This window comes from Aotus nancymaae, unplaced genomic scaffold (genome assembly GCF_030222135.1).
Source record: "Aotus nancymaae isolate 86718 unplaced genomic scaffold, 86718_ANA_hifiasm-v0.15.2.pri h1tg000010l, whole genome shotgun sequence".
NCBI classification, from domain to species: domain Eukaryota; kingdom Metazoa; phylum Chordata; class Mammalia; order Primates; family Aotidae; genus Aotus; species Aotus nancymaae.
In genome coordinates this window covers 74116270-74137580 of record NW_026988421.1, presented here as the reverse complement: position 1 = coordinate 74137580, position 21311 = coordinate 74116270, and the positions used below count along the sequence as shown (strand labels likewise).

The 21311-nt window shown below is 37.7% G+C and overlaps 1 protein-coding gene across 8 annotated transcripts in view; it reads right to left on the bottom strand.

Annotated features, from left to right (window-relative positions):
- The window catches only part of NRG3 (neuregulin 3), a 1106210-nt gene that overhangs the window by 122133 nt on the left and 962766 nt on the right, over nucleotides 1-21311 (bottom strand). For 4 of the 8 annotated variants that reach the window (XM_064374391.1, XM_064374395.1, XM_064374390.1 and 1 more), the window contains exon 4: nucleotides 904-930. The exons of 1 other annotated variant lie outside the window; for it this stretch is intronic. In XM_064374391.1, coding sequence (XP_064230461.1) covers nucleotides 904-930 — 27 coding nt within the window. The remainder of the gene's footprint in view (nucleotides 1-903; nucleotides 931-21311) is intronic. 3 more of the 8 variants (XM_064374396.1, XM_012468516.3, XM_064374392.1) reach the window with 1 other exon arrangement.

Genomic DNA, 21311 nt, shown 5'->3' with positions numbered 1-21311 from the left:
TGTATTTGCTGAATAAATGGGCAAATGGATAAATTAATACAAGTAAGTGCATAATTTTCATCACAATAAACATTCATGTATAAAGCAAGTATTCATATCCAAATTATATAAGAGAAAAAAATCTGAATTTAACAGAATCCAAGGAAGCAGATGAATTTGGATTCTAATTTAGATCTTCTCAATTTCCCTAACTCTGACTCCTGAGTGTCTTTCCATCCGTATACCATGATGCATATTGAACCTTATGAAACATTCTGTCTTCATTTAACTTACAACCATAGACTCAGAGAATTAGCTCTAATTTTTAATGCAGTTCTCTGTGACTATAAAAATAGTGCTCATGGAAGGCATTCTAATGCTTTAAAACATACACCATTCACTCCAAATACTTTAAAAGAAACATTTTAATTTTGTGAATGAAAATGTTTAATAGCTCACACTCCAAATTAAAATTGATACCAAATGTATCCAAAGTAATCATCTCACAAAAGGAAAGGGACTTAATTTAAAAATCATTGATTTTTTTATTGAGTGTTTGCCGTGTTGCAGACATTATGCTAAGCAATTTATATGTGCAGAAAATAGAACCTATTATTATCCCTATTTTACAGATACGAAAGTTGAGAATTAGAGGAAATAATCAAAGCCAGGAGCCAAATACAACTTCTTTACTTCTTTATGGTTCCAGACACTGCACTTAACATTAAATTGCCTTCCCAATAAGTAGTTAATTCTTCATTTTGAGCCATTACTTAGTGAAAAATCAACAAGAGCATTTTTTTCTATTAATAGCATCTAATAATGAGACATTTCAATTATAATCAGATGGAGAAAGAAAGTACTATATACATTATAAAGCTTAGCATTTTCGAGATATTAAATGAGCAAATTGTTTAGTCTTACCCATGAATTCAATTCCTAAGTGGTCTGCTACACCAAAGTCAGCATGGAAGGAAGGGAAAGAGAAAAAGGAAAAGAGAAAAGGGTTAGAAAAAACTCTATACGTGTAAATCAGTGCTTATAAGACTAATCCTCCAAGGTAAGGCATGTGTCTCAATTTTAACTCCTATGTTTGCTTAGAAAAGACCAATTACAGATCACTAACCATAGAGTTGCTCTGAACACTGATGGGTATTTCCCCAAAGCCTCTGAGCTATAGCTTAGAATTTTAGATGAACTAACATTGCATAACTTACAAAGAATGCTAAGTAAAAATTTAGCAAAGAAAGAAAAAGAAAAATTGTTATACCATGAATATCTGGCACTAATATTCTTTTCAGAACCCATAATATTTTCTGTGGAATAACTATTTGTTCAACGTGAATTTATTTGAACCTCTGTAATAAAAATAACACTGAATAAGCAAAGAACTTCTGTGTGATAAGCCCTAATCAGATGTTCTTTTCCTCCACAAAAAAGCAATGATGTTGGACTTTTTTTTCTCTTTCACTTTTCAGATGAGAAAACTTTGCTTCAGCGAGATTAAAACTCTTATAGAGGTTACAAAATCTGAAACAGATCCATGGTACAAATTCGGTTGATCTGAGCATTAAGCCCCATGACTGTTAGTCTTGACAGCCCATCCTATCAAACACAAATGGCAGATGTGTCCATGTATGTTCTACGTGCACGTAGATCACAGACCATCTTGACCAGCTAACAGCTGCCTGATTAGCAGAGCAATGAACCGTACTAGGCTGGGCCCACGCATTCAACCTTAGATATTCCTCTATTTAAATTTTTTTTTTTTTTTTTTTTTTTGAGATGGAGACGAAGTTTCTCTCTTGTTACCCAGGCTGGGGTGCAATGGCGCGATCTCGGCTCACGGCAATCTCCACCTCCTGGGTTCAGGCAATTCTCCTGCCTCAGCCTCCTGAGTAGCTGGGATTACAGGCACGCGCCACCATGCCCAGCTATTTTTTTGTATTTTTAGTAGAGACGGGGTTTCACCATGTTGACCAGGATGGTCTCAATCTCTTGACCTCATGATCCACCCGCCTCGGCCTCCCAAAGTGCTGGGATTACAGGCGTGAGCCACCGCGCCTGGCTGTTTTTTTTTTTAAATCGTTCAGTTATTCACTCATTCATTTTTAAAATTCATTGCATTAATGAATAATTTTTTTCCGTTGCCATATATCTGTCTGAAGTGAGAATAAGTGAAAAAAGCTCTTGCCACCATTGCATTTGTTTCTGAGACTAATTGCTAAGCTTCCTTTTATGAGTTATTTAGCAAATATGCTTTTCCTTTTAGAAAATGTTCTTTTAGTTACCTTGCTTTCAATGCCTTTTGTGTTTATAAATAGGTCGTTTAAAAATTTTATTGTGGAAAAAATGTGTATATATGTGTGTATATATACGTGTATATATATATGTAACGTAAAATTTATTATTAAAACCATGTTTAAGTGCATGACTCGGTGTCATTAATTATTAGGTTGGTGCAAAAGTAACTGCGTTTTGCCATTACTATTAACTTGATACATTCACAGTGTTGTACAACAACCACCACCTTTACTTCCAAATTCTTCCATCACCCCAATCAGAAACTCTGTACGCCTTAATCTATAATTCCTCATTCATCCCTCCTCCTAGCCCTTGGTAACTTCTAATCTACTTTCTGTCTCTATCAGTTTGTCTTATGAATTGTTCACATCTACTTATATAAAAAGGGTGACAATGTTTTTAAAAAGTAGATGCATTCTTTTCTTTCCCTGGCATTTCTTGACTGCTTACTCTGTGCTCATCATATGCACAGTGATAGATATCAGGCACAATTAAGACAGGATTCTTGTTCTCAAGTAGCTCAGAAATGAATAAAAGACCATGGATAAAATACTCTGGTTATTCATTGTAGTAAGTGCTATAATGGAAAAGCAGAAAATGTGCACTGGATAAAGAGGCCATGGACCATAAACTTGCTCCTAGGAGGGAGAGAATGTGCAATACAAAGAATGGAGTTTGTACAACCTCATCAAAAAGTGGGCAAAGGATATGAATAGACACTTCTCAAAAGAAGACAATTATGCAGCCAAGAAACATATTAAAAAGCTCATCATCACAGAAATGCAAATCAAAACCACAATAAGATACCATCTCATGCCAGTTAGAATGGCAATTATTAAAAAGTCAGGAAACAATAGATGCTGGCAAGGATGTGGAGAAATAGAAATGCTTTTACACTGTTGGTGGGAGTGTAAATTATTTCATCCATTACGGATGACAGTGTGGCAATCCCTCAAGGATCTAGAAACAGAAATACCATTTGATCTAGCAATTCCATTACTGGGTATAGTCTCAAAGGATTATAAATCATTCTACCATAAAGATACATGCACATGTATGTTTATATGCAGTACTATTTACAATAGCAAAGACTTGGAACCAACCCAAATACCAATCAATGATAGACTGGATAAAGAAAATGTGATATATATATATATATATACACACAGCATGGAATACTATGCAGCCATATAAAAGAATGAGTTCATGTCCTTTGCAGGGACATGGATGAAGCTAGAAACCATCATTCTCAGCAAACTAACACAGGAACAGAAAATCGAACACCACATGTTCTCACTTATAACTGGGAGTTGAACAATGAGAACAAATGGACACAGGGAGGGGAACATCACATATTGGGGCCTGTTGGGGGATGACAGACAAAAGAAGAGAGAGCATTAGGACAAATACATAATGCATGTAGGGCTTAAAACCTACATGACAGGTTGATAGGTGCAGCAAACCACCATGGCACATGTATACCTACGTAACAAACCTGCAGATTCTGCACATGTATCCCAGAACTTAAAGTAAAAATAAAATAAAAAAGAACAGAGTTTTAGAAAAGTTGGCAAGACTGTTGTCAGTAGGCTTGTTCAGGTTATTGACTTCTCTGCACAAAAGATTTTGAGAGTGAATTCCAAGTAAGAGTAGACAAAGAAGTTTATATCAAAGTGAAAGTATTGAAAAGTGAGGTGCAACAAACTACTTTGTCTATATTTACTTTAGATTTGCTCTCAAAATCTTAGAGGCAAAGTGAGCTGCTCAAAAAGAGAGAGATAACCCCTAGGGCCTTGAAGGGAATGCCCTTTATGGGAACTGTACAGACATATTCGTAAAACACTGGTGAGGTCAAGTATGTAAAGGTGGATCTGTGGTTAGTACAGGCAGTCAGTATCTACTTTCCTTAACACACATCACATGTATCATTAGCATATAAAATCTCTATCTAAGGATTTTTTTGATATTAAAATGAGAAAAATATTACCGTAAGCTAAACCTTGAATCCAGCTACACGCGTAGGACCCTGCAGAAGTCTCTGCCCTTCTCCCAATGCCCAGCAGGCAGAAATTTGTAGCTAATAGCTTCTTGTGTTTTCCGTGTTGATTGGTTGGAGACTGGGGAAGTTACATCAGGAATAAGGAACTTTTGTTCTCTTCCCCAAACCCATACTGAGTATCAGAAACTTGTAACCATCTGGCAGTCTGTTGGTATTCAGTAGGACCCAGTTATCTTGCAAAAGAGTTAGGTGCTGATGCATGAGGGTGCAAGGGGAAAAAGCCAGCTGCAAAAGAGGTCCATGGGGCTTTACACACAGGACAAGTAAGTATGGGTCCTAACCTTACTTATCCTGACTCAAGACCACATTTTCATTATTATGCAAATAAGAAGCTTCATGACTGTGTTACCTAGGACGTTGGAGAGAGACTAGAGTTGTGGCATTTAAAATAAAGATTACCTATCATTATACTAAAAATAATATTTTAAAAGGCTTGGAATAAAACTAAACTTTTTCATACAGGCAGAACAGGAGGTTGCAGGAAGAAAACCAGGAGGAGCAAGTGTATAGAAATCAGGAAGCAGAGGATCTCAAATAGTGGACTGCAGGTGTTCCGTGACATGAGTGGGCAGTTAGAAAGCCTTTAGATTCAGCCTGTTAGAACAAAAACTTTCCGGTGGAGCTGAGATGGCTCAGATTGGCTGCCTGTCATCTGTTTTGCTGGCAGGTATAACCTATGCATGGCCTTTCTTCCTTCTTCCATGACCTTGAGTGCTCTGCCTCTGCAGGTGACAAGGGATATGGAGAGTCAAGCAGGCTTTGTGAATCTGTATATTGTGCTAAGAAATGAGTGGCATTTTTGATAAATGTAGGACCAAACTGAATGCTTTGAAACCTCAACACATTCATAGCCAGTAGCAGAGACAGAAATCAGAATCTGAAAATTATTGAAACATTGAAGAATATAAGTAGAAATCTTCTTAAGAGAAAGAAAATCTGTCCTCTTTTAACATAACAGAAAAGTTGCATCCAATTATTAGAGTTATTAACTTTAAGAAATACTCTCAAGCAAGATGGCATTTATATGTTTGTATTTTAAAGAGAAATTACTATTTTTTTTTTATAATAGCTTATTCATGGAAACTGATACCACTGAAAATAGAAACAAAAAGTTAACTCTTATATAAAATTTCTTTCTCTCTTTCTTTCTCATGCATACACACACACTCACACTCACATATACATGCTTCCATTGTTTTATTAAAATGTTAAACACTGTGATTATTATTGCTGAGTTTAAGAAACTGACAGGATTTGGTTCACACAGAAGAATTAATGAAAATCCATGAAGAACAGAAGACAAAGGCAATTCATTTTGTAATTTGAGCCATAAACCACACTATTTCTCATAACCCTTCACTGGCTATTTCTCAAAGCAAACAGTGTGCCCAGGGATATTCAGGCCTGAGGGAAAACATCAAGAGAGACAGGGGAACAGTGTGTATTGAGCACTTACTGTACACCAGGAAATGCTTGAAGTATTATCTCACAGCAATTTATAAGATTGTTATAGCGCTCATTCTACAGGTAAGAAACGGAAGCGCAGAGAGGTGAATTAACTTTCTGTAAACCACACTGCCTGTAAGTGCTGGGAACATGATTGAGCCCAGGCCAGCTTGGCTCTTAGCTACCAGTAATACTCAAAGTTCACTTATCCCCTTCCTATAAAGAAAAAGCTAATTTTTACAAAATTATCAGGTAATGAGATCTTCAGGGAGGAATTATTTAATCCACTTAAGAGAACAAGTTGTTTTCAAGTATCCTCAGGCAGAGTAGAAGCACCACTTATTTACTTTCTCACCCCTAGTTTATTGATGAAGTGCCAAATATAAGCTAGGTAGCGGGGTAGACAAAGGAAGACAACTGCTGTCTGTCTCCAAGGAGTCCAACTGGCAAATCATTAATATTTCTTCATTGGTTACCAGGGAAATTTCTTCACAACGAGGCTGGCCTAGTTGAAGTTATTTGCTTGTACATACAGCAAGTGATATATAAAATGTTGAGTCTGAAAATATGCCCAACATTGAACCAGATGATCTTACAACTGGCAACATACTTAATAAATGCCAGCAGCCCTGCTGCAGAACTGAAGCATTCTTAAGGTTTTAGGACTAGGTACCTGTCTAGCGAGCCAAATTGAATATTTTTTAACACCAAAAAATCCTAGAACACACTTGGAAATTCAAAGCCCGCATTTTTTCATTAACAAAAATTATATAAATTTATGGTGTACAACAAGGTATTTTGAAATACATACACATTGTGGAATGGCTAAATCAGGTTAATTAACATAAGCACTCACATACTTATCTTTATGTGGTGAGAATATTTGAAATGTACTCTGTTAGCAAATGCATTGTTATTAACTATCGTTGCCACATTGTACAATAATTCTCTTGAACTTTTTCTTCTTATCTAACTGCTAACTTAAATTTAAGGCCCAGGTATTTCTAAAGTATTCACAATTCCGTGTGTGAATACAAAATACAAATACAATACAAAACCTCTTGTTTATATGTTGACAAAAAGGGAAAGCTGACAGTCCCCCACGTGGGACGGCTGCGACAGAGCAAGTGAAAACATTGTTGACTTGATTCCAATCTCAGGATGCCTACTTTCAAGACATTACCCAGCCTATGAACAGGAACTCACTGCAATGCAGCCCTGGGACAAAACAGCACAATGTGGGTTTCAGCATCAGCCCTGAGCTAAAAGTAATGGAGTGAGTTGATTCTGAGCATAGAAGAGTCCCAAACGTGATGATTTAAACCCTGGTCTATGGGATACGGAAAAGCATCTTCCAGGAAAATATTGATCTGTGTTAGACTCCTGCCTGGAAGTTAAATGGGCTTCTCTGCTGCAAGAATCTCCTAAGCCCCTCCTAGGTATGTGGAGAGTCTATGGGCAGTAGTTCAGTGACAGTATTTCCAACTTGATGAAAACAGCCATGTTGTCATGAAGAGCACCCAGTGTAACTAGTAATACAAAGTACCTGCTCTGGGAAATACTTGCCATAGCAGTATGGAGCAAACCACCCACTCAGTTACAAAACATGTCAGTCATAAATACTTTATCTTAATAACTGAACTGAAATCTGTTACTCTGTAGATTCCACCCACAGATCCCTGTCAAGTGACTTTTTCACTGTTGACACTCTAGGTAGAGGTAGTCCATTGCAACTGAGAAGCGTAAACTGGATTTGTGAACAAGGCAAGCTGGGTCTTGAATATTTGCTAACCATAACACCTAAACTCATCACGCTCTAGCATGGACAAGATGCTGAGATGTCCTTTGTTGAGACATTGCCCTGCATGTCCCGATTTATTACAGCAAAAGAGGCAAGCTAAGAAAGGCTGGGGTAGACTTTAAGGTTTCTGATTAGGAGGGGAGAAAGGAATGGGGCTGGCTCTGGCTGCAGTTGCTGAGGGAAGCTGCAGGTTAGAAAACAAAACATGGGATCCACAGAATACATACATTTCAAAAAGCTAAAGGATCAAAGGACAGGGGAATAGGGTTCAACAAAGACTTCCAGAGCATAGGGCTGTGTCAAGAGAAGTGACACTTGATGGTCACTAAGAGAAAGTGGCAGCAGGAAGGAGCATGGCAGCCAGAATCTCTTCGGCCTTAGATCTCACAGTGGGAAAGGGGCACGGGGAACTGTCAAGAGTGTGAGCACACTCCTGGTGAGTGAGGCTGGAAAGCTCCTTTCTAGGAGCTGTGTTCAATCCTAGAATGTCGATCCTAAAAGGAAAGGGGTATTATCACTGCATCCTTTTTCTGGCATTTTATCCTTAGTGCAAGATTTAGGATATTAATGCGGGACTGATTCTAAACTTCATGCTCCGTTTATGAAATTATGTGAAGTCACTAAATGCATAATTTTATTTTTATGAGCACATATATTTAATTTTAGATTTACACGTGTTCACAAGTAAAGAGTGGAAGGTAAAATCAGATTAATCAAAAGAAATGGATACTTCTCTCAACACCTCTCAGAAGTAATTCCTGCTAATTTTTTTTGTGTTGGTTCTTTCCAGTCTTCCTTCCATATATGTAAAATTAACTAAATGTCAATTTATACGAAATCATCCTGTTTTATGTGCCTAAATCAGAGGTCTATCTGTGGCCACTGCAGCTCTGTAATCCCAATCTCCCACACCCAACCTCCATCACATCAGAACTGACAGTTTTTCCACTGTGGAGAGTGGGTCACGACATTATTACTGTGGCCAGCCTCACACCAGACAAGCCATCAGTCATGCAGGAGGCAAAACCACTTTTCCAGAAAAGCACACAGCCCCAGTCTCCTTTCTCAGGGCTATGATACAGAGCATGATCTCTTGATTTTTCTTCCCCAAAGCTCCACTGCTGATACCTGTATTTAATAATCTCTTATCATCCTCTAAATAAGAATGTTGATTTGTATCAAAGGATGGGGAGAAGCAGGCAGTCGTGGAGACTGCGCCGCATGTTGAGCAAACTCAAGATGAGCATTCTGCTCTGCAAAGTGAAGGTTCAGGGGAGACCATTGGCTTAGGCTGTTCCTCAAAGATAGATTTTGACTAAACAAGGGGTAGAATTTTGCAGTGAAAACATCTTGGAGCATTACACTGAACTCAGATTCCATTTTTGCAGTTACTGATGAAAGGATTTAATAAGAAAGACCTTTATAGAGAAGAACTCTTCATTGAAAAATAAAATCCTTCTTTATTGCTTCTGTCACCAGTGATAGTAACTGTGTACAGGTGAATACGCTAGAGTTCCTGCTCTTGAGACTCACGTGTCCCCCATGATCCTCTCACGTTTTATCAGCTTTCTAAAATTCTTACATTTTGTCACCAGGCACTTCTACTTCCACACATATCCCTTTTATTGTTTGTTTCTGAGACAGAGTCTCGCTCTGTCTCCCAGGCTGGAGTACAGTGGCATGATCTCGGTTCATTGCAGGCTCTGCCTCCTGGGTTTAAGCAATTCTCCTGCCTCACCCTCCCAAGTAGCTGGGATTACAGGCATGTGCCACCATGTCCAGGCAATTTTTGTATTTTTAGTAGAGACAGGGTTTTGCCATGTTGGCCAGGTTGGTCTCAAACTCCTGGCCTTACATGCTGGGATTACAGGCGTGAGCCACTGGGCCCGGCCCACATATCCTTTTATCTAATTTTAAAAATTAGCCTGCAAAGTAGTGCAACTGAGCCCCATTAACAATAAAATAAAAAGAAGCTTCTGTGAAAAACTAAAGGTAATATTTATAGATTCCTAGATCCCTAGGATGGGAAAAACAATCTCAAATCCCAGGCCTGAAGGGTAGTCATTTCTGTTTCTCATTCTTTCATCACCCTACCCTATCACAGAATCTGACATTTTGTGGACACTCAATATGTATTTACTGCATGAGTAAAATGCCATCTGGTTAAGCCCTCAGCATGTGACATCTGTATGTCTTTCAGAGCGTATCCAGCCTGTTCCCTGTCACTTCTGAGTTTTCGATGATTCCAAGCAACGTGACACCTCTGGTGGCAATTCATTCAATATTGAAAAACAATATCCACAAATGTTTCCAGAAAACTCCTCCATATCAAAGTACATTCAAATGCTGCTCATTTGAATCTACAATTCTGGAGTCAAAAAACCACTACATTATTACCCAAGAGCGTTCAACTCATGTTTGTCTTTGTTACATAATTTTTGCATATAATTTAGGATTCACTTGAGTAAGTGTTCCACTATCAGAAAAAATATCAAATTTTCTGTGGTCATTAAAATGCTATTATATATGCTATTTAAGGCTTTTTCCCCTTAACAATGTCAATTTAATCAATCTTTGTAATAGCTGTCACATGTTCTTTTTTCGTTTTTTGATTCTATCTTTTCAGCTTCAATCTTTATTAGTATCAATGAAGGTACACAGCTGGACATGGTGGCTCACACCTGCAATTCTAGCACTTTGGGAGGCCGAGGCAGGTGAATCACTTGAGCCCAGGAGTTCTAGACTTGCCTGGACAACATAATTAAACTCCATCTCTACAAAAAGTACAAAAATCAGCCCGGCATGGTGGTGCGTGCTTATGGTCCCAGCTACCAGGAAGGCTGAGGTAGGAGGATGACTTGAACCTGGGAAATCGAGGTTGCAGTGAGCTGAGATAGAGCCACTGTCCTCCAGCCTGTGCAACAGTGTCACCATTTCTTAAAAAAAAAAAAGACACATGAAAGAGTTTATAATTAATAGATGGAAGGGTTATAATAAAATTGGGGAAAGTCTACTCAAAAAAGAGAAACAAATGAAAGAAAAGAAAGAAGGATTACATGGCAAACAGTCATGAAGTTTATATATGTGTTTGCAGTTATCATACTCACTGATGGAAGCCTTTGTTCACAGATTGCTTTAATACCATGCTTTTACTCATACTTCTAAATTCAAATTGCAATATCATTATGATAAATACTAGTCCACAAAATGGTGGGCATTTTTAAGAAACATTGCTCTGAGCTGCACTCCACTAAAGAAAAAGCAAAGACAACTCACCCTCACTTCCCATCATAGATGACACCTTGTGACATGAAGATACTAGAAGAGGAACCCTTTGCTGCCCAACTGTCTAAGGCAGAGGAACCAAGCAGAAAAGCGACGCGGGGGTCCAGGTAGAGGATTCTTAGTCCTGGACCAACTGCCCAAGATACTTATCTAGAGCAGCCAAATATTGTAATGTAATGGATATGGTAGAAAATCTCTTTACTGATGACTTAAGAGAACGTCCATGGAGAAAATAGTGAAAAGAATTCATTCTAAAAAGGCAAGTTCTAACCAGGAGGAGGTACTCTTAGGTTAAGACTCAGGAAATTAGGCAGCAACTGATGCCATCAAGAAATGGTGTGAGGTAAGACAAGATGAACTCACATTTAAAAAAAAATGTTTTGTTAACTACTCATCAAGTTAGGTTTATATTTAGTGGCAAGGCACAGTAGCTTCTGAAGGTCAGGCTGGTCCATGGTTAAAGGCCAGTTGGCTGTGTTTACTTTTATACAAAGGTGTCTGCTTATGCGGAAAAAAAAATCATTGCATAACAAATTGTTCTTCCAATGCAGAAGGTAGCTAGCTATTTAAAGTTCTCTCATAGAAAATAACTGAAAGATTAAAAGAAAAATAAACAAATAACACCTTTTTCTCCCCTTTCCTCCAAAACTCCAAGCATTCTGTTCTGCTCATACTACCCCAAACAGACCCTTATACACAACATACATCATCTTTTTGTTCGAGCCATTCCATTAGCTGAAATGTCTTTCCTCATAAACTCCCAAGTCTTCCTTTAACAAACTCTTCCTATCTTTCATGCTCCCACTACCTTCTCCTCTAGTCTTGATAACTTTCTATATGTATTTTAGAGATAGTTGACTGGAAATAATTATTTTACTCGGCACCTTATTAGTGTGATAAACTTTTCAATGTGGTCTGCAGATGTCAGAAGCTAATTACGGATGAATTCAGAAATTTCTAATTTCACATAACTTAGCCATTACCGAGGCAAACAAATAGAATCTACAACATGCTTCCTTGAAACTACCACCTACATATTATATATTTGGGAATCTGAATGACATCTTCCTCCCTCATCTTCATAGCATCCTTGCTAGTAATGGTATTTTATCCACGGAAAACTGAGTTTCAGAGAGATGAGCTAATTTTCTTTCTTTGTTTTAATAGCTGCATTTTATTTTAATATTTTTTTTTTTTTAGCACATGCTGGGATACATGTGCTAAACACGCAGGTTTGTTACATAGGTTTACTTGTGCCATGGTGTTTTGCTGCACCTGTCAACTCGTCATCTAGGTTTTAAGCCGCACACGCATTGGGTATTTGTTCTACTGCTCTTCCTCCCCTTTCCCCCAACATCCCGGACAGGCCCCAGAGTGTGTGATGTTCCCCTTCCTGTGTCTGTGTGTTCTCATTGTTCAACTCCCATTTATAAGTGTTAATTTTCTTAAGATACACAGTATCTTACTTTGTTAAACCATGCAGCCTTCACCCATAGAAAACTTTCCACCTTGCTTAGTGTGCCCTGTGGATTGGTGATGCTGCAACCCTATCCTGCTTCTCCAGTGCTATCCACATGTTCCCTTTCCAATTCCAAAGTCCCGCCTTGCTCATATGCAGTCTGGTAAGCTTCATGTGTATAGACTCACTTCTGGTAAAACCAGCCCTGGAATGCACATCTTTTCCTGCAGAGGGTCACCACTACAAATGGTCTTTTGTGGAATGTTGTATATCTACATATTCTGAGTTTCATCACACTCCACTCTATTATAGTTATTAGTTCACTTGCCCACCTTCTCCACATGATTGTAAGCAATTTAATTAAATGATTTGCTTAATTTTTCTTTATATTGTAGATTTCAGGACAATTCCTGGCACAGATCAAGCATTTGAACAAATTAAAAAAGAAAAAAGTAAAAAACTCTAAATAACTTTATGGACTTCTGAATTTTTGTTCAAGGTGATCTCTGTTATTTGTAGTTCCTTCTCTCCTATATCCCTTCTTCTATTGACTTAGGGAAGGGAGATGTTGGCAATAAAAAGAGAGAGAGAAAAATATTTGAAGTTATTCAATCCTTAGCCCAGAAGAAATAAAGGTCCAGAAAAACAGATTTCATGGTATAGACAAAGAACCAGATACCCTCTGCAGATTAATACATTAAAGATTTTCTAGGTGAAGGTAATAAATGGAAAAAATCCAAAATGCCTGGGAGAAGACCTTCAGCAATAAATATGCACACTGCTGCTGCTAAACCATGCATTTCTTTCACTGCCTCCTGCTCCAGTGAGAGAAAATAAAACAAGAATTGTCAACGCCACAGAGAATCTGCCCAACCCCCAAGCTCCATGTCCTCCAAGAGCACCAATGCTTAGGCTCTGCGTAAGTCACACCTCTTCCCAAAGTTTGATGCAAACCCCAGGAAGCTGGAACTAGGTAAATGAACGGTTTTTACACTTTTCTCTAAGCCACTGAAATGTAACTTTAAATAGAAAATTAGTAAATTTAAAGAATAAAAAAAAAATACAGCTTAAGTTTTTATGCTTAATCTAGGCAGTCACTATTTACTTTACATGGCTTAACTCTGTGAAAACCTACAGCAACATTATAGAGTAGGTTCTATTTTTATTCCCATTTTAGAGATACGAATGAGGCATGGATTAACTAATTTCCTCAACTTGGAACAAAGAGTGCTGGGATTCAGACTCAGGTGATAGGTTTCAAGTATTCACCCTTTGAATTCAGTACATCTATGGTCAGTCTTACCACACATCCACCCCACATTTTGTAGACTGAGTTTTGTTCTTGCTGCAAAATTAAGAAGTTATTTAATTAACTGACTATATTTCAAAATTAGATACAATCTCATTGAACTCAGTGTTGTCACGCTATCTTTACATTTTACTTTATTTTAAACTTCTCTTTTTTTAAATTGGCATTTCTTGCTTTTATAAAATTAGGAGTCTAAAATAAGGTAATCTGTATGGCAACTAAACAAAATTATTAAACAGCTAGGTGCAGATCATTTTTCAACCAATTTTGGAGCTTTCATGCCGTTAAGCACTTACTATTGGATCATTCTTGCTATCAGCATTTGATATTATTAAACCGAACAATTTTATTTGGTGTCAATTCAGTTTGAATTTTTGTTTTAAGTAATTGTTCTTTTATTCAGGTTGATAGACAGATGGTGAATCCAAGATGAGTTCAAAACTGTAGGAAATTTAAATAAAACCTTTCCCTCATTGTTCAAATTGAGCTTTCAGTAGAGGAAACGAAATTCATTTGCTCATTTCAGGAACCAAAAGGTGACAGCAGCCACACAGGGGACCAGAAATGTGAATCAAAGATATAAGTGGGAGGAGTGAATCTTGTGATAGCTGATAACCTCATTGCCCTGGATGACTGCATGGCTACAGCAAGTCAAATTCTCTTCTGTACCAACTTCATCTGTTCCTTCCAGCACTAATATTCAATGCCCCCTTTAAGATGCTTCTCCTATGTACAACCTACTTGAAGCATCCTCTTGACGTTGGACTGTGCACTTTTGAGTTAATGCTGAAATGAGTAAAGACATTGGGAGACTATTAGGAGGGACCCAGTGGAAGATAATTGAATCATGGGTGTGGGTTTTCCCATGCTGTTCTCGTGATAGTGAGTAAGTCTCAGTAGATGGGAGGGTTTTATAAGGGGTGTTTCCCCTGCACATGCTCTCTTGCCTGCCACCATTTAAGATGTGCCTTTGCTCCTCCTTTGCCTTTTAACATAATTGTGAGGCCTTCCCAGTCATATGGAACTGTGAGTCATTAAAACTCTTTTTCATAATAAATTATGCAGTGTTGGTTATGTGTTTGTGTTTTTTTTTTTTTTTTGAGATGGAGTTTCACTCTTGTTACCCAGGCTGGAGTGCAATGGCGCAAACTTGGCTCACTGCAACCTCCGCCGCCTGGGTTCAGGCAATTCTCCTCCCTCAGCCTCCTGAGTAGCTGGGATTAAAGGCACGCACCACCATGCCCAGCTAATTTTGTATTTTTAGTAGAGATGGGGTTTCACCATGTTGACCAGGATGGTCTCAATCTCTTGACCTCGTGATCCACCGGCCTCAGCCTCCCAAAGTGCTAGGATTACAGGCGTGAGCCACCGCGCCCAACCGTGTTGTTTTATTCATTGTATCTATGACATCCAGCACAATGTCAGGAATAAAGTAGGTGCTCAACAAATATTTTTTAGTGATTCAATGAAATTCATCATATTGAAATGCAGCAAAGGCTAATTTACTCATTCATACTTTTCCAGCTCCCTGTGATCTTGGTATCAAACTCATGACTCTAATACAAACTACTCCTTTTACCGTCATGCTTTTCTCTCTGCATATATATCTGTTATCTCCAAATAAAATAAAATTTTAATTAGTTATTTAAATCTTTAGCAAATATTTACTCAATGCCTACTCTATAACATGTTCTCTGAACCCTTGTGAGGATATTAGGATAAATAAATAAAATTTAAAAATCTTGTCAAACTCCATGAGCTCAAAATACAATTTCTAAATCCAAATTTAGCCAGCATCTCAAGGTTTCTATTGATACAACCCTGAATTAAGCTCTGGGAATGCAAAAGTGTTGATGACATGGTCGGTGCCCTAAATAAGTTTTCAGTCTTGGGTGAAGGGATGCAGTGTCCCCCATCAAAAGCATTGAACCACCTCACTGAAGTACTCATGATCTACACATTTTTTTTTTCCTGAAAATTGCCATCTGAAAATATTTGGCTTGCTGGTACCTAAAGGAATGTGATATAGTAAGAAAGATATTAGCATTTAACTATATGGGCTTTCATACCGACCTTAGGTAAGTTACTTAACATTGCTATATTTCAGTTCCTCATCTATTGAAGAAATGTGTATGATTTATGAAACAATTGAATTAGATAACATATCTAATTTGGTAGACATTGCTATTTGACTACTCAATATCTACTCTCCACTGTACCACATCTATTCAAAGTGTCAAGGTAGACAACTAAGACCCTGAAATTTGCAGCCTTCCTTGCACCATTTAGGGTGGTCATGTGACACAGTGCTGTTTTATAATACTGGAGCAAATAATTTCCAAATGGGGCTTTCAGAAAAGCTCTTTCTAAGGGGACAGATTTAATTGCCACATGCCATTTGCTGGGTGCCTCTTTCTTTAGCCTGGAGGATGGACAGAACAGCCTTCCTGCAATTTGAAGGCAGCTGCCTGAGTTTAGAAAACCACATACTACAACGGTAGATGAGAAGAACTTAAAGATCTGGATCTCTGATAAGTCTGTAGTGCTGTAACAGCCCCAGACTCCTATACCTCTGTACTTCTTAGAACTTCAGAAAAATAAAACCCACAATTTACTCAAACCATGGTTTAATTGGGTTTTCTGATTCTTGCAGCTGAACGTTATCTTAATTGACAAAAGCACAAGCACAATCTCTTGCTCATAGTAGATGTGTATTTGATATGTTCTATTTGGTTCTGTTTGCACCATAACTCCAAAACCAAACTACTGCAGAATTTATGTACTGAGAACTTTAGATCTATGCCGTTTATAAGTGGTATCCTTTTTCCAGAAACAAAGTATTTAAAAGCTATTATGCCCCATTATATGCAATTCTTACACTCAAGTATATATTGTTTTATATTCATATTGTACACACACACACACACACACACACACCCCATCTTAATATTACTCTCAAAATCTTCCATTTGTGCTGGTTGTTCTGCTCTTTCAAGTAGAGAATCTTCTACCTTACAATTTTTAGCAGTCCTTCATAAATGAACATTAAGCAGCTTTCTTTTTTGGATTCTATTTGATACTGAAAAATCATCATCATTCAGGAATTCCTTAAAGTAAGCTCTATTTGTTCCATACAAATGTGTTTTTAAAAATGCATTTTAATAGATCTGTGGAGGGCAGCAGCATTATCTGCTATTATAATTCCCCAAATTTCAGAATGTTGTAATTGAACATTCTCTTAGCATTGCAGGTTGTATTATCTTCTCTTCCAGGGAGGCTTCAAGTCTCTTTTCTTCTGAATCTTGTGCCAAGCTTGTTTGCTATCTCATTCTCTTTTGTAGCCAAAATCCACTGGTTAGAAAAAAGCTTCATGAATGTTCTGCTCAATACAGAGTATTCATTCAGAGCATAGTGGTTCCTGCTGCATAGCTAAAAAGATGATTTTCAGTTCTCTAAGCTGTCCTGAATCAATAATCCCACCCATGAAACAGGATGCAAATGCCAGAAGGAAATTCATCTCTTCTGGGGTAATGATGAAGTATAGCTCAACCAGACAGTGTTTCTCAATTATAGACTGTTGACAATCTGTATCAGAATCAGCTTGTGCATACTAAAAATGCAAATTCTATGAGCTGTATGTTTAATAAATTCCCAGGGTTACTCTTATGCACTTTAAGTTTGAGTTCTACTCTTCCCTGTATGCTATATGTGTTTATGGTAGCTTAAAGGTTACGTTGCATTAATATTCCTTCTTAGTACTCTTTGTGATTGGATTTCACAGAAGCATTCAAGGTAGATAAAACAAAATATCCACTGTGTTGTATCTTTTCATTTTATTCATTTTTTCCTTTTGTTAAAATATTTATATGCTTCCATGTATACTTTTCTCCTTCACATATTGCAAAGGCCTGAGACAAATGTTGCATTGACTTAGTTTTCTCTTGCGTTTTTTTCTTTTTCTTTTCTATTCCCAGTTTATCCATTTCCCACAACTTCTGTCTTTTTCCTATAAAGATTTTTAACATCAATACCCTTTTTCTGCCTGCCCAGGCACGTTTTTAATTCCCCTTGTGCCTTACACGTAGAAGCACACATTGGCGTTTTCCTTCCAGTATCAAAACTAATTTTGTAGATCACCAATTCCTCATTTTCAATAATAATATATGTATAAAAAAGGAAATTATCTGGCCTCTCCAGGAAGGTGCTTATTGAATAGGGATAACCCCAATGGTTATGACAGTAAGACCAAGGATCCAGCTTCATCAACTTTATTTCCAAATATGAAAGGAAAAAAGATAGTTAATGTGTGTTGATCATTCAATAAGCCAAGTTCTGTATGAGGCATCACTACTGGCATGTATAAAAGTCAAACAAGCATGTAATACTTGAAGCACTTTATTTTTTATTTTTATTTTTTGAGATAGAGTCTTGCTTTGTCACTCAGGCTGGATTGCAGTGGTATGATCTCAGCTCACTGCAACCTCTGCCTCCCAGGTGCAAGCATTCCTCCTGCCTCAGCCTCCCAAGTAGCTGGGATTACAAGTGCACACCACCACGCCCGGATAATTTTTGTATTTTAAGTAGAAACGGGGTTTCACCATGTTGACCAGGCTGGTCTCAAACTCCTGACCTCAAATGATCCACCTGCCTCAGCCTCCTAAAGTGCTGGGATTACAGGCATGGGCCATCTCTCCTGGCCTGTGAAGCCCTTTAAGTTTTCAACACTCATTTAATTAACCCTTTGTTGTTCCTTTGAGGAAATAATTATTTTATTTTGCAAACATTGTCTTCATCAGTCTTTTAGTTATTGTAACACAAATGGAGCTCCTTGTTTGGAAAAAGAAAAGACTGTAGAGGCCTTTTGGATCCTAGGAGATTAACTATTTTGTACCATCACGTAAAATGTAGTTAAGTTGTAGACAGAATTGACAGAATTGCATCTTGAGAGATTGTTTTTCCATTTTTAGGTAAGAATGTTGAATCTCAATAAGGGTAAGTAAATTGTCCAAAATCATGTAACTAGTAAGTAATATTTCAAATTTGAACTCCAGTTTGGGATTCAAGATACACACTGCATCTATCAGAGATTTGAAATTGTATCACTGAAGCAGAGTGGGAGTGGGAACCCAAAGCTGTTCCTGAGGGCCACCCGGGGCTTTGAGGTCCACTTCAGCCATCAGTCACCCGGCTCTTTCTCCAGCACAATTTTAGTGAAATTGTATCAGTGATACAATTTCAAATCTCTGATAGATGCAGTGTGTATCTTGATATCAGTCCTGCAGGAGCAGGACTCAAACCCAGTCTTGGCCTCCAGGGATACCTGTTTCCCTGCACTCTGACTCCCAACATCTTCTTTATATTTGGATTAGTAGAGAGTGCAGCAGTATTGTATCAATAAGGACTATAATATAGAGTCCATCATTGTGCATAATGGGATTTAATCAGAAAGAGACACTTAAGGAAATGTTTTTGAAACAAATAAATGAGGCCCATAAAAGGAGTCACTCACCAGAACATATTAGCTAGCCAGCTTTCTTTCATAATTTCTGCCACTGTGATTTAGTTTACTTTGCTAATATGTAGGAATTTCATCTAAATTCCCAGCTATTTATGGAATTCATAATCTTAGTTAATCTGTGTCTATATATATATTTATCTATAGATCTATTTAACTATGACAAATAATATGTTAGAGGTTTCAATTATAATTATAGTAACAAGCTCTTTTAAATCTAATATATATTTAGTTGCTATGTAGATCGGTTTATATTGGATAATGGCTGGATGGCACCTTGATATATTGTGCTTTTAACATTACTCAATGTCTTGTTTTATCCTGATTCATCCCATCAACCTTCCCTTGCATCTTGTCTCTCATTAATATTGCCACTTTTTAACTTTATGTGTCCCTATTTTTAAAATGCATTTGACTAGTATCCCTTCTTCTTTCCCTTCATTTTCCACCTCATCATTGAGGTGTGTTTCTTTTAAACAGTAAATGGCTGTGCTTTGCTGTGCTTACCTAACATCCATCTTTAGATGAGAGAATTCAGTTGTTCATATTTATTTTAATAACTAATATGCTTACGCTTATTCCTTCACAATTCCTTATATTTGTTTTTTATTTTATATTGACATTTTTCCTTTTCATTACTGTATTAGTCTGTTTTATACTGCTAAAACACTATACCACAGGCTGTGTAATTTACAATGAACAGGAATGTATTGACTCATATTTCCAGAGACCAGAAAGTCTAGGATCAGGGGCTGGCCAATATCTGACAAGAGCCTTTCTGCTCATCATCCTATGATGGTAGGGCAGAGAGAATGAAGAGAGCAAAGGGGGCTAAAATTGTGCTTTGAGAATAACACCTGTCCCACCCAGGGGCGTGGAGCTCTCATGACATAATTCCCTCTTAAATGTCCCACTTCTTAATATTGTTATGGTAGCAAATTTCACCATGAGTTTTGGAGGGGACAAATATTCAAATCATAACTATTATTATTATTTGTATTGCATTTTAGGTTTTGGGGTACATGTGAAGAACATGCAAGATTGTTGCATAGGTGCATATGTGGCAGTGTGATTTGTTGCCTTCCTCCCCTTCACCTCTGTCTGGCATTTCTCCCCATGCTATCTCTCCCCAACTCCCCACTCCCCATTGTCCCTCCCCTATTTCCCCCCAACAGACCCCAGTGTGTAGTGCTCCCCTCCCTGTGTCCATGTGATCTCATTGTTCAACACCGGCCTATGAGTGAGAACATGTGGTGTTTGATTTTGTGTTCTTGTGTCAGTTTGCTGAGAATGATGTTTCAGAGTCTAACACGGTAGTCCCCCACCTTATCCACAAATTTACCTTCTGTGGTTTCAGTTATCTACGTCAATTATGGTCCAAAAACATTATAGTATTTTGAGAGAGATAGATCATCTTCACAAAGTGTTTAGCACAGTATATTGTTATAATTATTCTATCTTAAGTTATTGTTAAATCTCTTACTGTGCCTAATTTATAAATTAACTTTATCATAGGTTTGCATGTATAGAAGAAAATATAGTTTTATCCAGGTGTGGTGGCTTGTGCCTGTAGTCCCAGCTACTCCAGAAGCTGAGGCAGGAGGATGACTTGAGACCAGAAGTTTGAGGCAGCAGTGACCTATATTACCACCCCTACAACTGTTATATGGGTGACAGATTGAGATCCTGTATCTAAAAAATAAATCAAAAATAAAAACATCAGATTCAGTAATATCCATGGTTTCAGGAATTCATTGTGGACTTGGAACATGTCCCTCATTAATTAGCAAAAACTACTGTATGAGCTATTCTAGATACTTGGGCTATATACCATTGAACAAAGCAGAAAAACCCTACATAGCAAAGACAGGGTTATGATGTGTCTATCAAAACATTTCATTTCCCTCTCATCCACAGAGGGAGACTATATTTACCAAATGCCCTTGCAGGTAAGCAGAGCCAAGTTTCTGAGTTCTGACTAATGTAAGAAAAAGGATATATTCTAGTTCCTGGGCTGATTTTAAAAATTCTCCTGCAGTCCCAGAGGGTTGAACTGCAAGCTGGTTTCTGTATTCCTAAATTCATTCCTAATTTTTTATGTAGCTATATGGAAGCCAGAATTCCTCTCCATTCACACCAATAGACACAATATTT